Source organism: Hippocampus comes, unplaced genomic scaffold (genome assembly GCF_001891065.2).
Source record: "Hippocampus comes isolate QL1 unplaced genomic scaffold, H_comes_QL1_v1.1 scaffold147, whole genome shotgun sequence".
Classification (NCBI taxonomy): domain Eukaryota; kingdom Metazoa; phylum Chordata; class Actinopteri; order Syngnathiformes; family Syngnathidae; genus Hippocampus; species Hippocampus comes.
In genome coordinates, this window is record NW_017805009.1 from 2,651,611 (window position 1) to 2,671,149 (window position 19,539).

At 43.4% G+C, this 19,539-nt stretch overlaps 1 protein-coding gene across 1 annotated transcript in view; it reads left to right on the forward strand.

Moving 5' to 3' along the window:
• The window catches only part of adgra2 (adhesion G protein-coupled receptor A2), a 45,550-nt gene that overhangs the window by 13,708 nt on the left and 12,303 nt on the right, over positions 1-19,539 (forward strand). The window contains exon 2 of the mRNA XM_019862761.1: positions 11,212-11,283. Within this exon, the coding sequence (XP_019718320.1) occupies positions 11,212-11,283 (72 nt within the window). The remainder of the gene's footprint in view (positions 1-11,211; positions 11,284-19,539) is intronic.

Below are 19,539 nucleotides of genomic sequence, written 5' to 3' on the forward strand. Positions count from 1 at the left end.
ACCACACACACACAAACACACACGCACACACACACACACACACACTCATGCGGAAAGGGCGTGCACGGCCGCAGCTCTCAAAATAGCCGTTCGGTCCTCCCCACCTTAATTAAAGACGTTTCTAAAACCCTGATTTTAATTTTAGACCAGTAGCGTTCGGACCACTTGTGCACACACCCTCACATACCCTGCCACAGTTAAAATTGCACACTTTCCATATTTATACATCTGATAGGTCACATATAAATCTAAATCTGCAGACCACAAACCACACAGCCTCACTGCCTATAGCGCCGTCTGCTTTCCGAAGACGAGAATGCTTTATAATAAATGGGTGCGCATATCAAGTGCAGGCTCCGTTTTAGCAAGCCTCAAGGTTACACTGGTTAAAAGTCAAGCGCAAGTGAACTATAACAACAAAAAGGGGAAAACTTGTATCCACACCTTAGCTTTACCGCTCAGATCCTCGCCAAAATTGAATGGGTTCTTGAGCAGATTATATGTGTAATCCTGCTCAACAACAACTCCCACCCTTCCCACCAACCCCCCAAAGTATTACACTACATGATGATATGATTTTATATATTTTTGTAACAGCTCCACCTTGGCTGAGTTTTTTTGCTCTACTGTGTGCCATTTAGTTTGCTTTTGAAGTTATTCTTTTTTTTTTTTTTTTTCCCCACTTCGCGATGCAAGTCAATAATCTCTTCCACCCCTCAGTGCGGTCTCTCAGAGGACTGACTCATTCGATCACAGTCCATGAAGACAAAAAATATTTTGCGTGCAATTACATGGATGCTCCTTCCCATGACAAGTACTAAACGGGCCTTGCAGTCAGTCAGTGTTCTCTGTCGGTTGCGACAAGCCCGCCGGTGGCTCAGAGACAATGAGGACATTCAAATCTTGACATGCATTTGCCGCTAAAGTGCCTGTTGCGCCCAAGGGCATTTAGTCTCTCTTTTGCATTGAATACAATGACTCTCAAGAGGATGAGCTCAGAGCTGAAGGGGCTACCGCGACCTTGGGCACAGGTTGTATTTTTACAACAAAGGGGTAAGCAATTTGGACGTACCCGGGTGCTGAATAATTCAGCGCGGTCTGGAGGCCTCTTCAAAAGTACTCATTGCAACAAAGATGACATAGCCACCAAGAGAGAGAGAGAGATATAGAGAGTCCGTAAGAGAAATGAGGACTCAACTGACACACTTTTTTTGAGGCCTGAAACCAATCATCGTAAACATCATTAACTGGGATGATAAAAATGCAATTTATTTGGAGATTAGCATCACGTAAGGCATAGCCATTTGGCAGGAAAAGCAACAACACTGTGCTGGCTTGGCACAAATATGCCAGTGTGATATTTATGTCCGTTTTTTTTTTTTTTTTCTACTCTAACTCACACATAGTTTCCCAAAATGACAATTTACTAGGCTAAAACTATAATCACCAAAAAGCCACACGGTGTCTGGCCAAACCTCAGACATCAGAGGCAAAATTAAACATGTTATCTTCCATCTAAATTCAACTGCAGATTGCTTCTTGTCTTTAAGTCGCGTGGGGATAAACATACACCAGCGACAAAGTGAAAAAAGAATGCAGATAGTCATCTTGTTATCTCTCCATCTAGCTATGCATGAATTATGACGATTGCATTTCAGATGATATTCTTAGTGGAAGCCATGATGTCATCATTTATGATGTCAGTGTACATCACTATAGCTCAGTTCAGCAAGCATCACTAGTATTTGCTTTTTCAGTGGCTTTTTGAGTCCCATTCCATATGGAGGAGCCTCTAGAAGCGGTCTTCGTTAAAAAAGAAGAATGCGAGAAGATAATAAATATTTCCACATCATCACTTGCACATCATTTACACTTGTGTCGCGAATACAAAAATGTTAAAATGTGCACGACTCATTTTCACATTATGATCTTATTCATCCGTTATCCCCGCTGCTTAACTTCATGGGGGGGGGGGGGGCGGGGATACTGGAGCCTATCCCAGCTGCCTTTGGGCAGTAGGCAGGGCACACCCTGAACTGGTTGCCAGCCAATCGCAGGACACACGTAGAAAAACAACCATCCGCGCTCACACTCACACCTAGGGACAATTTAGAGTGTTCCATTCAACGGCCATGAATGTTTTGGGAATGTGGGAGGAAACCGGAGTACCCGGAGAAAACCCACGAGAGGCACGAGGAGAGCATGCAAACTCCTCACAGGAAGGCCGGGCTCTGAATCGAGCCAAGAATGAATTATTAATCGTGCACCAAATATAAAATAAATATTCCTGGGTCCAAAAGGGACCGAGCCACTGCTAGTTCACTTATACCTGGGTCGTGGTAGGGTTAGCTAACCCCAACTCTAACCCGAACCACGGTATCAGTAACCCATAAATAGATGAGCTAACCCTAATCTTTTGGCACAAACATGTCATTGTGATATTTATGTCTGTAAATAGATTAGCTAACCCTAATCTATTTATACCTGGGTTCTTTATACATTGGGTTTAGGATTTTTAGCGGTGGTCAACTGTAATAATTTTATTACCAACATTTTCTGAGAAGGAAAACATTTTCACAGTAGGACACTTTCCAATTTAGTTTGGCGTAGTTTTTACATCTGCCCTGATTGGGACTTGAACCCCAGTTACTCACTGAGCAACCACTAATAGTGACATTAAGTTTACTTCAACTTCTGTTCACGCGGTGACCAACTTCAGCTCTTCAGCCAGCCGAAATCTAATCTTTCACCCAATCTGCGGTGTCATAATATTAAACCCGGCCTTGGGTAAAAGTAACCCAATCAGCTGAAAAGCCATAGTTACCCAGCCAGTGGGTTAGGAAAACAATCCAGCATTTTTTTTAATTTTTATTATGTGTGTTTCAAATCAGAAAAAAATGAGTTGTGGTTCAATGTCCTAAAGTGGATACCGTTTGGCTTCGAAGGTTGAACTGTATTTCATAACTCAACTCAGCTCTACAGTGTACCTCATAATAAATTCTGCAATGTTCAACTCTGGCGAAATGTATTTCAGTCATGTTTTTTTTCTCATCCAATAAACACTGAGCATTTAGATCCATCTTTGGTTTGGCAGCCCTGTATTGTTGATTCACCATGTCTGTCCTTATTACTCGGAGTGCAAAGTGTGTGATGTATACCTATTTATAAAACTAAGTATCTTTTTCATCTGCGGTGCACTTGAAATAAGACGGGAGGAGAATAAAAGCAGTAAAAACGTGGACGGCGCTTCGTAGAACGTTCTGAGCCATAACATACACAAATCAAAGTAGTCACGCGATGCAGGCCTGTATCGCTTTCACCAGACCTGAATCACCTCTTCGGAAACTTCTCTTATTTACAAGAGCGTAAGCACTACTGGGACACAGGCGCTGTTGTGCATCATGGAGTCAGTATGCTAATTAAAACAAGTTTAATTCAGCCACGAGACTCTCATGGAAAATCACTCTCATTATCTGGCTCCCATTGGTCTCCCAATTCAGGCTGCTTTTACGGCTCTTTCAAGGGTTTCGCTCTTTCACCTCACGTGTGGTCCTTCAGCGTAAAGACCAAATCTGGAGTTAAACGGTGTTTACATAGCGGCCAACTGGCTTGTTTTGACACTCTTTATTAGACTAGAGCTGCGCCGCTTTGTCTGTGCTGAAATAACTCCTGGGGGGGGTGCAGTGTTTAGGTGTCATTATCTTCACGCTTTATCCCCATTTCGCATTTTATGGTAGAAATTTTCATCCATCCATTTTCTGTAGCACATCTGAACAAATAACGGTTAACACCTATGGATGATTAACTGAGCTTGTTGTTGTTGTTGGGTTTTTTTTTTTTTTTTGAAGCAGAAATTGGAGCCCATAACCTCTCACCTGGGAAGCAGACATGCTAAGAGCTACAACGTTGCGCTGCCAATTATCCTGCATAAATCGCTCACAAAAAAAAAAAAAAAAAAATCTTCTCATTGAGCCCTTCAGCTGCAGAGCGCCACAGAACAAAGTACAGTGCAGCATGTCAAAATGTTTTAGGGCCACAAAGGCCTGTTGGAGTACACACTGGAGACACTAATGCATCTCATTCATGTCCTGAAACCAAATAGCAAACCGGGATGGACCATTTCCTGTATATATATCGTACAATAAATAGTAAAAAGAGGAGAATTCTGTCACCAAACCTGTAGTGGCAGCAGTGAGGAGATCATCTTGTGTTTGGCTTTTCGACCTTCTGGTTGTGGTTTGGACGGGACACGCTTCTGCACTAGGTTGTGATCTGGAAAGCTGCTGCTGCTGCTGCTGCTGTTGTTGCTGCTGCTGTGCACCACACTTTGCAACTACACTATACACGCAATGACCCACAACCAAAAGCAGCTGTGGGGAAAAATTGAAAGGCAGCTGCAGTGTACAATACTGACAGGTATACACATACATAGGGGCATGCAGTGTTGGCCACATGTGGAAGTGAACCATGCGACAGAATAACTCTGTCTCTAAGGACCTGGCTTTGAGAAACTAACAAATTAAGTCATGTAGAACATCCAAATTATAGATAAACAATACGGTGGAAAAATCTTGCGGTTTTAGAAATGTAATGTGGATCATATAGTGTATAGCCGTATATGAGATGCCAGGCAGTAAAGCACAAGCTAAAGGTACCAATAAGATTTTTGGGGGCGGGCAATTGCATTGATAGCATAGTTACTCCAACACTTTGAGTCTTTCACCGTTGTTGTCGTATTCAATCACGCTCTTTGTGATTTTGGAGATGTTTGCTCTTCATTGGACTGTGACAGAAAATAAAATATTATGTATACATTTTTTTTCTGGACTGGTATAGGTCATTTCAGTTTGATTTAATTATACTTACGTACTGTACAATTTTGATCTTACTTGAGAATGCTGACGTTTCTAAGGGGTAGAGTCACAGAAATTATGTAAGGGTTTTAAGGGTTGAGGGTTGAAATGTGTGACAGATGCTGTTCACCAGTTTCACCATGACGTGAAAAACTGGCCTCAGCGGCTCTGGTGTTCCAGTGCTTTGGTCTCATGTGCATTATGTGTAAATGGATTAGAAGAAGTCACTGAATGAGACTCTCTGACATGAACCCTCACTCGTCACAAAGATGACATGGACTCAATTAGCTTGCAGGTCCTCAATAATTAAGTGAATCAAAGATGCTAAATACAGTGCTTAGTTGGTCTGGACGGCGTTAGAGCGTCTCTGTGCCATGTGTCGTATAGCTAATTCGATTAAATGACTCCATCTGCTAATCCGTCACAAAGCCTCATTTGACTCTTTTGAGGACATTTCTTCCATAGCGGTGTTTACCTTGTTTGGCCTTGTGTGTGTGTGTCAGCGGCCACCTGCTTGAACACACTGCTCCGATCCGTCTGCCCAATGGCCGTCCGGGAAGTGCTCTCTCTCCTAGGCCTGACCCTGGAAGTCGGCTTCTGAATAAACAGCTAATTGGCTGGGTTTCCTGTTTAGCCTAATGGGAACGCGGACTATTTCTGTCTGTTTACAGAGGTCGGCCGCTCGCTTTCTCAGAGTTGCTCTCTTGATTGTTTCTAAGAGAACAATGTCCTCAATATAGCTAAACATCACACACATGCACAAGGGTGCAAAGTCTGGACATACTCAAAAATTCTGGGAATCTGCAAGTTTGTTGTCTGTTGGAGAGCTTCACGTAACTCATTTTTGTGTCTGTTATCGGCAGTCCGTCAGTTTTTTTAAGCAGAGCCAAACTGTGATCGTCAGTCAATTTGTCCTTCGCCCCCTCCTAAAAAAAACACATCATAGTCCAACAGATGAAAAATCCAACTTGATTAAAATGCTACATGGAGTGCATATATCAGTGTATCTACATCAGACGGTGACCACGCAAAGAACCTTCCACACAGAAACTCTCACATAGATTTCACATTTATTTGCCAATCTGTTGACCTCTTAAGTACAGCGAGAACACGCTGATAAAATCCAATCCACGGAGGTCGTACTTCTACTTGTGTCTATAAACAGTCAGCATTGTCATCGGCATTATTTCCATTTTCTTTTTCATCCTCTCCTTTTTTTTCTTCTTCTTGGTTCATTGGCGGGTTACAGCTCTTTGGTGCATTTCACCACCTACTGCAAAGCGTTTCCATACGTATGTATGGAAGCAACCCTGCTTGGATTCAGCCCCGCAAACAAACACACAACATGCCCTGTTTTTGTCAATCGCCAGCAAAACGAGTGTCTGTCAGTGGCGGACTGAGTGGTCTGTCAGTACTTGAAGATTACACTGGTGGACGAAAACCCACCTCAGTCAGTGCTTAGTCCGTCATCTTTTCTTAAGTTTCCCATCATTTATCAATACTCTTTTGAGAGGCCCACCTCTGGAAAGACATATTTTGTGTGTACAGGTGCTAAGAATTAAACAACTCCAAATCATAAATGACTCACACGTTGGAAAAATACCTGTACAAACACTTATTCTGAAGAATGATCTCTGCTATACATTGGTATAAATTCTAACCTTCTTCAAACGGTTTAAACCATATTTTCTTGTAGATGACAAAGCGCTGCAAAAGGTAATGCATACATATTGAGCCAAACATATGGCCAGTCATCTAACTAATGGTTTTTTTTTTTTTTTTTGGTTTCACAATAAGCTGAGTCAAAGGAGAGTAATCTGTACTTTAACTTGCCTGCATTGAATTAAATGGCGTGTTCCCTCACCAGATGGGACTTTCTCCTCTTCTATCTGTTTTGAATTATTCCGCCAGTTCCGGATGTCTATAGCTTTCATCTTGGGGCTGCTTTCTGTTATAGCAATGATACTATGCTCAAAGTCAAGTGAGAGACCTTATGTCTTGGGAGTCAGAGGTTCAGATTCCGGCGACGTGCGTCATTTATCCGCACTATGATGTCATTCAGGCAGTGTCCATGACATTATGATGGACTCTGGGACAACCTGTCCATTGTGTCATGGGTAGCAGTTGCCCCTGTGTTGTGTTGTGCGTGTTGACTGAAGAAGATTCTCCCCAGTGATCCTCCTGCCTTACGTGTGAGCCTTTTAAATCAAGTGTTGCAATTGACACTGCAGTGTGGCCACTAACCCCATTTTCTACTCTCATATTTCCAACCAATTTCAATTTGATACAAAAATGATGAAGATTTAAGCATTGTTTTAAAATATTAGAATTACTATTGATTGGATTGGCAACCTTCCAGTTAAAATGTGCATTTTAGCTACTGGTAGCTTGACTGAATATGTTACGTGGAGGATCCACAGATAACATCCATCCATTCAGTTTTTTGTTCAATTCGGGCCATTAGGGTCACGCGTGTGCTGGAGCCTGTCCCATCTGACCTTTGTCTTGAGGCGGGGTCACCAGCCAGCCACGCCCCCAGTTAACAGATTTGATGAAATAGGAAGGCGACTAAGTCACAAATTGTACACGCATGAAACATGAACGTTTTATATTTGCAAATGAAGTACGTCTGAGCTGCACATACTGTCTGGACTGATGCATAGCAACACATGTTCACACTCAGTTTTTGCATCCCCAAGAGCGGGTTGTAAACACTGTTGCCAAACATAATAAAAGTTGTTCACTTTTGCTTGCCTTAAAGCAGCATTGCTGGAAGCGGTTGGAAAGCAAGCACCGCCTCACCTTGAATAAAACCTTCGTGCATGTTGCGATCGGTAGTCATTTCTGCAACATTTATGTCGTAGTTAAAGAAGATGATTGCAACGGGACGTTGAAAGGCAAAAATGATTTTGCTTACAAAATGCCTTTCTTTTCTTCCTGGACGAATATTTGTGGAAGGGAAGGAGTGAGCGCTGGCCAGTTTGTTCCAGTAAACCGTAGCTGCATGATTTAATCAGGTCATTAACTGACTTGGAAGGCGTGGAGCTGAAGGCAGTGTTTTTTATTGATGTGGCAGGAAACAAGTGGGGGTGGTGGGGGGGTTCACAGACTGTTCACAGCCAGATCCCCTTTAAAAGTGCAGCCATGGCTCGACTGTCTTGATTAAGGCACATTTAATGTCACAAACACCCCATTAATCGTCACGTGGTACGGAAGAAAATGTTGTGAAACTTAAAAGGTGTGTTAATGGCGGCGCTAGTGACGGCCTCCTGCGGCGAGACACCACCAGGCAGCGTACTGGGCTGTAAACCTGCAAAACTGTCAACAGGCTTGTGTTCAAAGATGCAAATTGGAATATCACTCTGTCAAGGTTGAACTATTGGAGTATATTTGTTTTCGTCAGTCGCCGCGCATCATGGCAAGCAAGCAGTTTCTGCAATGACAAGTAAAAGACACTTATGTTAACTAGCAGACCGCATTATTATGATTAGTGGACTTTACATCCAACAGTACATCTCAAAAGTGGTCCAAACAGGTTGCGACTCACACCATGAAGAGAACAAATATTCCTTTGGTCTAGACCTGAGTACATAAGTAAACAACCTAAGTAAACATAAACAACACATTTAACTCAATGAAACATAACATAATGTGAGGTTCATAGAGGATGACCATACCAGGTTTAATTCTGCAGAGAGGGGAAGCTTAAAAATGTGACTCAAGCTTCAAGAAGAGAAAACACATTCCTCTGGGGCTGTATGTTGTTGTAAATAAATAAATAAATAAATAAATGCTAAAAACAGAGGCGCACTGTTTTTGTGTTAGCGGTTTACGGATTAGCACATGCACCCCGAGTTTGCATGTTCACCCCATGCCTGTGTGGGTTTTCTCCGGGTCCGCCGGTTTCCTCCCACATTCCAAAAACACGCACAGTAGGTTGATTAGACGCTCATTTAGCCATAGTTGTGACTGTGAGTGTAGTCACGCAGTCACTGGGAGAAATAAACCCCACACACAAAGGAATCGAACCCTGTACCACTGCATTGTGAGGCCGACGCGCTAACCAGTCGCCCACCGGGCCGCCTGGAAGGTTTATATGTTTGTTTGATTTAGGCATGGCAACTTTATTAATGTAACGCATTTCGTACACAAAGTAACACAACACCTAATTAAAAGTAAAAGAATTAAAAGAATTTACAAACAAAAGAGTTGAAGACATTTGTGAGCAAAGTAAAAAAAATAAAACTACCGTCCTAAACATCATGAACAGAACATACAGTACAAGAACATGAGTTTGGAATAATGATGTTAAAGATGCTTTGAAAGACGTTAATTATAGGTTTGTGAAAAAAAGCATTGTTTTTAACCTGGCTTTAACTCTGAACCTTACAACTTGAGGCAGAAGGGCTCACCACCATAACACTGTGCTGCATGCCAAAAGTTCCAGCATGACTCACACATTAAAAGAGACAATAAGCTGCTCTATTCACATTTTTAGTCAAATATGGAACTGGTTCTTGTTCTTCATGTGCTTTGGTAGCATAATACACAATTACAGTGAGTTGAAGAAGGTGCCACAAAGAGGCCTCTTTTGGAGCCCAGCGCAAGTCTTAACTGTGTGCGTGGGTGGAGTGTTGAAATGGACGTTTGCGCCATTGTGGGAGTGAATACTGGTACAGCTAATTTGCTTCCTGACCAGTGGATACCGCTCCTCTCTATCCATTTAAATTCATTGCAGAGAGGCGCATGCATGACCTACATGCCATAAGCAGAAGTGACTCGCTGGAGTCCATGCAGGAGATCGATGCGTCCAATGTACGTTTCTAAGGAAGAGTTGGCCACCATGAAGTGGGCACTTGGACTCTTCCTTACAGCCTCGATCATGCATCTTTGTGTTACGCTGTGCTGTAGCCAGGGAGATGATTTTACAAATATATCAAAGATGGTAATAATAATAATAATAATAATAATAATAACAATAATGTGTTCAATAGGGCGGCCCGGTAGTCCAGTGGTTAGCACGTCGACTTCACAGTGCAAAGGTACCGGGTTCAATTCCAGCTCCGGCCTCCCTGTGTGGAGTTTCCATGTTCTCCCCGGGCCTGCGTGGGTTTTCTCCGGGTTCTCCGGTTTCCTCCCACGTTCCAAAAACATGCATGGCAGGCTGTTTGAGCACTCTAAATTGTCCCTAGGTGTGAATGTGAGCGTGGATGGTTGTTCGTCTCTGTGTGCCCTGCGATTAGCTGGCAACCGATTCAGGGTGTCCCCCGCCTGCTGCCCGAAGACAGCTGGGATAGGCTCCAGCACCCCCCGCGACCCTAGTGAGGATCAAGCGGTTCGGAGAATGAATGAATGAATGAATGTGTTCAATAAATTGATTTCTACAATGATTCAGAGGATTCAAGGCATGCTGTTGTCATATCTCTGAATGAAATACAATGAGATCCACCTCGCACAGCATAGCTCAGAATTTCCCTGCCTGCAACTCGATCAAATCCTCCAAAATGGAGATACACCACCTAAGCCACAACTTAGACCTGCTTTTCGTCGATGAGTCTACTTTCAGTCACTAAATGTTCAGGTGCGCTGAGGCGTATAAAAGAAAATGCCCCCGATCCGCCGGAATGCCCCTCCTATCACAGCGTGGTCTGCCAAATTCCCAGACACTATAAACTAAACTTGCCCCGGCACAAAAATGAAGATGTGCCAATGCGCTCTCGACGAAAACAGACCCCAAAATGTTGTCTTTTTCACTACTTAAGTCTTGTCTACCTTAATGAAGCCAAAGCAAACATCCTGTTCATGGAGCCCGCCCACACTTCCTCCAGTCAGCACTATAAGAGTGTCATGTAAGTCCCATCGCCTGCCACTTGGACTTCACTCTCACATTGTGACGAGTGAAGAGCCTTGTTGACTCTAAATGTCCATTTCCCATGATCCCATGCCACTTATCCCAGCCTCACTTCCAGTGTGTCTGTGCAGTGATAAGACTACCGTGTGCAGGCGAGCGAGGGGAAAAGACCAATTGAACACAGCCTGTGTCGCCATGTGCTTGATGCGGACAGACTTCCTTTTTGATGGACAAAATGCATGCAAAATGATGATCGGGATTAGTATTCTGCATATAATCTTGATGTTCTTTTCGATCTTTCACTGGAACCATCCAGCCTGTTGTCTAGTCAGGGTTGTATCACGAGTGACCATTACATAGGCAGTTGACTGCTCCTTGTTGCGTGCGGCTTGATGAAACCTGACTTCCTCCTCTTTCACGGAAACAAATGTCATCAGAATAAAATGTATTTCAATGAATCCTCAAAGGAATATTTATCCTCTTTTTTTTGTGTGTGTTTCCTTGCAGAATATTGAGCCACAACAAAATCAGGGTCCTGAACAATGGCTCCTTCTTTGGACTTAATGCCCTGGAGAAGCTGTGAGTAGCTCATCAATCTTTATCAATAACCAGCTTGGCATGTGTATTGCGTGTGTAGTTCACCATATGTGTGAGCTGCTATTTCACTTTGAGGGCCTCTGGGGAGCAAATCAGACAGGATATGATGAGAACTGAGCAGCTCTTGTGTGCTTCCATTCAGTGGGCTTGAGTCCAGTAAGGAGGATGATGATCCTCTGCTCTGGCTGGATGTGCATTCGTTCCACTGACACGTTCTCATAGTTTCACCTCAATCATTCTCAGTCAGGTAAATCCCTCGTCATGGGAGGCTGTCAGCTTCGCTTCCTTTAGCCATTTTTAGTTGCGCCGTTATTTCTTTCGATGAGCAGTCAGACAGCTGACAGGCAAGTGAAATAAACAGTAGAGAGAATTTTTTGGGCCTTGTCTGATCTCCGAGTGGGCTGAGCCTCCTCACTCATTTCTAGTGGATCAAGGTACGAAACAATTGTGTAATTGTGCCGTAGCCTGCTGTTTATCCAGCCATCCAATTTCTAGAGCACTTGACCTCATGAGGGTCATGTGTGAGCGCTAGCCAACTCTCCAAAGCAACGATAAATAGCATAATTTGCTTGTAAAATTATTATCAGTACACCTTTGCATAACATAGTGTACTTATTGATATTAAAGAAATTTAAAAAAAAGAAATATGGATCAACTTACAACAAAGAATTTATTAACTTGTTTTTTTTTTTAGGCTATAACAGATAAGATTGTGCATCAGTTTTAATGACATTAAAAATAATATTAATAAATAACAACACCACTGTCACCTACTGTAGTGAATGTCAAAATACACTTTATATTACTACCGGTAAGATGAAAAAAAAATAAAATTAAAATCATGTTTACTGGGGTCAAACATGCACCCCGTGCCATCGCATCCCTCCCCACTATTTGAGAAGGACTTATGTAAAATAGAACTTCAGAGATAAACACGAAGAAATGCTGGGGAATTCCAAATGTCACCAATGAAAAATTATTTGATGCACTGTACAGTAATCCCTTGTTTTTCGCGGTGAATTAGTACAGACACCCCCCCTCCCCCTGACAAAAGTGAAAAACTGTGAAGTAAGATTTCAGATCTTACAAGTTTGAAAAGAAGTTTAGAATATTAATTCAAAAGTACAACCCTCAATCATAACTTTCATACTGTCACATTTTGCATGGTGGTAGTTGTAGGACCCAAAAAGCAGGCAAGAGACAGGGGAGGAGCGTGGGTGGACAAAAAAGGGTACATGAGGGAACAAAACAAAATGTAACAAGACAGAAACATAACAGTACCCCTCCCTCAAGGGATGGATCCCAGACGTCTCAAAGTCAACCAATGGCTTGACTCGGTGGAAACAGGGCAGGAAGGCGACGGCAACCCTTGCCTCTCCGGGGACAGGAATGGAGGGCGACGGCAACACTTGCCTTGCCGGGAACAGGAACGGGTGCCAGTGGGACCAGGCCTCTGGTCCTGCGGGGTCCAGTCAATGATTGGGTCATTCTGTCACGTTTTGCATGGTGGTAGTTGTTGGACCCCAAAAAGCAGGCAAGAGGCAAGGGCGGAGCGTGGTGGACAAAAAAGGGCACATGAGGGAACAAAATCAAATGTAACCAGACAGAAACATAACACATATAGCATGATAATGGTGCAGTGTTGTGAATTAGCCTCGGAAACTTCGAAAATTGTTAATTGTCACAGAAGAGTAACAAGGAGAACAACTGTGAAGCATGAAAACAACTCCATACTGTACTCAGTCATAACTTTCATAATCATAATACTCCGCTTATCTTCCCTAAATGGTTGTGCATTCTTCTTCTCTTAACACCCCTTGTTGAGACTGATCCTTTTTGGGAATAAAAGACAAAGTTCCACCCCCCCAACCCCCCCACTCCCCTCCAAAATAGGAACAACCAAACCACTCAGTTCATCATTTGAAGCTCGTTGACCTGAGCCCTCGTAAGGTACCCCAAAGTCTCATGCTAGGTGATAACTCTCGAAGCATTTTTTTTTCCCCCCCAAATGTTTTTCAAACTCAAAATTATAAGACTTGAGGGGTTTCTTTCCCACTGCATTATCGTCTTTGACTGATTTACTTTCTGCTTTTTCCCTTTTATCGCCACAGTGTCACTCAAATGTGAGCTTTGTTATCTTTGTACATGCATCAGTTAGGATATCGTTTGTCAGTTGTGCCTAATGTTTACAAATAACATCGTGGCACGTCTGGCTCTCTGTAGTTGGCTCTTCATGAAAGGTTTTTTTTTTGGGGTTATTTTTTTTTTTGGGTTATTTTTTTTTTTCCCATAACACTCAAAATAACTGTAGATGCCAGTAAAGCTTTACAGCATCCTGGTAGCTGACAAGAAACACACTGTCTCTGTCGGGATGCTCTAGTTTCGCAAACACACTATAAAGGAATATTAGTTCCACATGACATTTAGATCTGCCACCCAGAAAGCTCAGCAGACATCTCCCAAATGTGAGAAAAGAGGTAATTTGTTGTTGTCATTATCTTCTTTGTACTCACTTATGGGAGCTTGTGCCAGTGGAGACCAAAATTGATTTGCTGATATTTCTTCACTTGTCTGCACCTACGCCAAGCTGTCACCCGCTTTTTCTTGTGCTACAGTTAAAAAGACGCTGACGAAGAATGGCCAGATGAGAATGTGAATATGGCAAAGAAAAAACATTTTGAATGTAAAATGAGCCAGTCGTGCTTGTTTTGGTACGTGCAGACAAGGTTCCCCGTAAGGCTGAAGGGTCGTTGGGTCGAGAAACACGAGCTCAGCCACTGGGGCCAACCTTGTATGTGCAGCAGTGGTAAAACTAGCAGGAGGCAACAGGGTGGAGTTTTTCTTGGAGACTGGGAAGTGGTTGACAACACGTATGAGGGTTTCACATCGGGAGTCGTGGGTGTCCGTTATAAGGAGAACACATATAAAATCATGCAAGGCTCATTTCATTTCTCTTCTGGCTCTCTGACACACAACAGCGGAGGTCCACTCACTCAGCCTTTCATTGAGCCGCACCGCTCGTCATTGCAATGAAGCGCATGGGAAAATCGCCGTCTGATGGTAAAAATGTGACATTCCAATTCACCGTTGCAGTGATTTGTGGAGAGATGGAGCCGTGATACATTTTCCTCCCTGCAGTTTCAATGTCTATTCGGCCAAATGAACCTGCCATCGTTGTCCTGGGCGCGTCTCATTGCTTCCAGTATGTCATCTCCATATGCTTGTCATTTGGAGCGGTAGTGAACACTTAGTCACATTATGTGGTCAGTACTATAATCAAAGGGCAAGCCCACTAAGGCTGAGTAAACACATCAGGGAAATACACAGCATCTCTTCCATTACTAGAAGACAAGCACTCACTGGCCGCATGCGCGCGTGCGCACACACACACACACACACACACACACACACACACACACACACACACACACACACACACACACACACACACACACACCTAATTTAATTTTAGTTTATTTAAAACCATTTTATCGCGGGTTTTATGAATTATAATTTCGTCAAGGGGAAATTCAATTTAGACTCAGCTGCATATATATTTTGGTTTTGCACACCATGCAGGGAACCGGATGACAGTCATGCAGTCACAGAGAGGTGGGTGTTGTGGAAGGGTTGATGCCTTGCTTCAAGGCACCTCGGCAGTAGTCAATTGTGGCTTCAAAGCCCAAAATCCTGACATATGAGCTACTGCTACCCTTTGCAGGGGTGATGTTCGTACTTTAAGCATGATTGCTAGTATGGGCACCCTCGGTTCTTGTCAGAGCATTTGAAATAGCGCTGGTAAAGACAACACTCACACCAGGCGTATTCATTGCGAACGCAATCTAATCTGCTCCTGCTGCTAACAGGACGAATAAATGAATAGCTCGGCCGCCCTCTCCCAGACTTTGCAGAAATCTTCACAGTTAGCCCTTTCATTGGGACAAACCTCCACAAAGCCACGATTGCCTTCATAACTCGCCAAACCACCCAAGTGCAGCGGAGCAATTTAGCCTTGTTTGTTTTTTGCCTTCGAACTGTGTTTTTGTAGCTCTTTTAAATAGCCGTGGTGTCCAACAGCTACATTTGGATCTCGGAATGCTTCATTTCTTTTCCATTTTTGGGCTTGAATACTACCTGGCTTCTGTGGCATAATGTGCTGTACAGTTTATGGTATAGTTGTTCACAAGCATAGATGGATACAATACTGAGTTGTTAATGACTGTGAAAATAATAGTGAATTACTATATTTGTGTTTGTTTGTCCATCTGTATGTTAGCAGGTTATTTCTTGGTTCATGGAAAATAATGCGTGGTAATGGAGCCAATTAGTCATTTTTGATGCTTGAGGGAAAGGTTCCATGGAGACACAACTGGAAACATAACAAAATACATTCACAAAGTCATAGAGCTTGCTAAGTGTATGTTTGTCTTTGTGCTTGTTAGTTAGCAGGCCACTTTCTCATTCTTGGAGGATAACATAACCATTTTCTTTTCATTCTGGGAAAGGGAGAATGGTTCCATAATGACTGCAATGGAAACATGGGGACATATTCTGGAGAGAAGCTCATCTGCCTTCAGTTGAGATGCCCTTGAGCAAGGCACGGACTACCAGAGTACTTTTCGCAGTGAAACTTTGGCGCATGTTATGAATGCCCCAAATTAGGATATCATACATAACAGTGTATTGATCGAGAGTTGACATGCGGATATACAGTCCTGGCCATCAGACCTTCAGCGCTGTGAACACCCTCTCGGATGGGAGGTGATGCAGGCAGGCCCACAAACAACCTTTATGAGTTGTGGACAGATCCCAGCAGCCTGTCCTGTGCTGATTTGAAGCGAAGTAATGAAAATAATGAGCAAAAGCGGGCCGAGGCTGCCTGGCTCTTGTCCAACTGGGCCCCCACTGCACCCTGGGACACGCAGGACAGGCAGGCACAGCGCAAGGGGCCCTCATTACTGTTTCTGCTCACCCTTATGTGGGGAGGAGAGCAGGAGCAGGGAGTGAGAGCAGAGGGCAGCCATGATGATGGATGAGGGAGCAGCAGGACGCTGCACTGGTCAGGTCTGAACGGCAGCAGTGAGCTAGGTGACTCAGGAGCTTGGCAACGTTATGTAGCTTCCTCCACTCAAAAGTCTAAAATGAGCCTCATGGATGAGGACACATCATGCATCATTTGGCTTGCATGTTGGATTGGTTTGGTCCACATCCATGTTAAATATATTCAAGGCGGCATTATCGTTTATGTTTATTATTGATAAAAGTGAGCACATTTTGTGTCTTTTGCTAAATGGGAGACAGGCGACTCTTGAACATATAGTGGTTCGGAAGTAGTCCAACTTAAACAGGCTTACCGACACAAGGGAGGGGTAGCCATGATGGCTATAGATGGTATGGTGGCCGGAGAGAGCGAGCGAGGGAGGGAGAGAGCGAGCACATGTCCCTGCAATTTGTCTTAAATACATGTGAGGGTTGTTTTCCTCAGCGAGAGATTTCCACAGAGGCTAAGCAAAGGACGCTGATGAGTTGGAACAAAGAAGAGGTGGGCTGCATAATCATCGCAGAGCGCAGCCTCTCTGTCCGGCCCCGTCTCGGTTTCGCACCGGACTGCTACGCCGTATGACAGTGGATGCCACACTCTGGAAAATGAACGTTTACGTCAACACATTTCCCTGCACCACCCTGCTTGGGTAACCTCACGCTTATCATGCAGGGGTGGAGCGGGTGAGGAAAGGGTTAAGCGTGCCGGAGAGGGGAAACAGAAAGGGGGGCGCTGCTGGACTTGATAGACTCCAGATGTGTCTTGCAGATAAACTGGAGGAGCCCGGTGTTTGTGATACAAGCCGAACTCCGTCATGGCTGTAGGCCTTTATCGAAACACATAGCATGTCACCTCATGGGCCAATTACTAAATTGAATGCTTTATATGTCAGTAAATCTATTTTACACACTTCCTGGGAAAGATTGATATGGTTTTAATGCTCTTAAATCTTAAGCTCTCTCTGGACTTCAATGTATTTTTACTGAAACGCTCTCCTTCCTGACAGTTTATGTTCCTCCATCACGCCAGCCAGGAGCAGAGTGATATGACTGCTTGCTTGTTGTTGTTGACGTCCCGCCATATTGTACTTATGGTCATCATCGAGTATTTTCATCACTTGATTTTGGACCGCTTGAGTTTTGCCTGATGCATTTTTCCAGAATATGTTCCAGGGTCAAATTCCATGGGCATTGGGCTCCCGAGGTTCCACTGATCCTGTCTTGAAAGTGTTCCCAATGCATTAAATGCTCTGTCACCGACGTATCATCATTAATGGCAGACACCGTGCTTGCTAGTTGATCCCGTGAAGATAACACAAGCGCTAAAGCTGTAATCGTCTTCTTCTTTGGTCCTTCCAAATGCCAAAAATGAAGTCAACAACAAGTTGAGGGTCATAAAGTTTTTTTCCTGGCAGGAGAGCATCACACTCTTGTTGCTGCAGACTATAAAACATGTAATCAACTCGAGAAATGCTGCACAAAATAAAAATGTTACTCCTGTGCTCCCCTCCGCCCCCTTTAATGTCTCAAATTATGCGCCGGTCATTTTATGCATATTACTAAAATGGAAAGTTGGCTATTACGACAACAACTTTCACAATATCGTCTCTTTGTCTCACTCACTTATGCTTTACTATTTACCAAGCAATCAGTTTCCAAAAGAACACAGATAAAGGTTGATTAGGTCTCCAATCTTAGGGGAAGAGAGAATAGAAAGAAAATAATCAGGGCAATGGGTAACAAAGCAGGAAATTAGTAGAAAAACAAGAGCTCTGCAGATCCTGGTTTCCTGTTTTAGGGGAAAGGCAGGAGCGTGTTTGGGGGGTGCGGTACAGAGACCCCATTGTGAATAAGTGTGTTAAGGAGAATGGAGGTGGGGGCTGAACTATACACAGGGACAATGTTGCTTAGCGCTCAAATGCCCCAAACCACCTGCCCCTCCCTCAAGGGGAAAGTTAGCTTGTGAAAAAAGGAGAAAAAGGAAACTATAAAAATAAACGAGTGAGGGCCTCTGCTAAGACGGCAACCAGACAGGAAATGACACGCGGAACAAAAATGGTTCCTCTGACCTTTGTCAAACGCTTGCTTTCGTATTTTCAAAACTGACTTCTAACCCACATATACATTTAAAACAGGAGATAACTAGAATTACAGTGAAGAAATTTGCCTCAGGATTGCAATGGCTCGCCATCAGAAAATTACAGGAACAGGAAATTCCTGATTCCAGTCTAGCGATAATCAGCGGCCATTCTCCGGCCTCAGTCATTTTTCCAGCTCCCTCCGGGGCCAGGCCCTAAACAATGTCAGCGGAGCACTCACGTCCCCAACGCGGTGCTTCTTAGAACGGAAATCTACATGTCTGGAGCGCTTTACACATCTTCATTATTAGCCTCTCGCCACCCTCCAAGCACGTTGCTCTACTCCAGCAGTCTGGGCCAGCAGCGAGGCGGCCCAAAGAGGATTTCATTCAAATTCAGCCTCTTGGGTGTTCGGCCTACAGTACAGTATCAGATGAGTGTCCTCACATGTAGCAACATATAGCTACCACCGCAGTACTTTTTCATATTTTCTTGCTCAGAATGCAAACTTTGAAGTGTATTTGGTCTGATGATTATCCCAACCTGGTGAAAGCTGTTGTCAGTCTTCAAGCGTCAAGGCCACTGAGCTTATGAAGTTCTTTTTAAGGTCTAATCAAAAGGGCACGGCAATAATCATCACTTAAATATCACCCTTTGAGTTTGTGAGCAGCTTGTGAAGAGATTTACGGAAAGAGGAAGGATTTCAATTGAATTTGTTCATATTTTGGAATTAGATCGTGCGTATGCTTATAAATTCACTGGTTTCTATATCGAGTGGAATGCCTAAGCGTCATCCCTTTAATTTTAATGAACTCTTCTAAATCTTTTTTGTTTTAAATACCGATTATAATCCCTCAGGGAGAAATTCAACGTACACTCTGCTGTATACATATATTTTGTGTTGCACACCACACCAGTCATGAAGGCATGGAAGAAGAAATGTCAGATTGAAAGAGGTGTGCAAACAGTGCTGCACCTTTTGAGCTGTGGTGGTGGGGACAATGCTTTGCTCAAGGGCACCTCGACAGAAACACGTGCACAAAATGTTAAAACTTCCAGTGTTGGCAAAGTTCATTTTCTACTTAAACTAGTAACAACATTCAGCTGACAATTTTTAAAA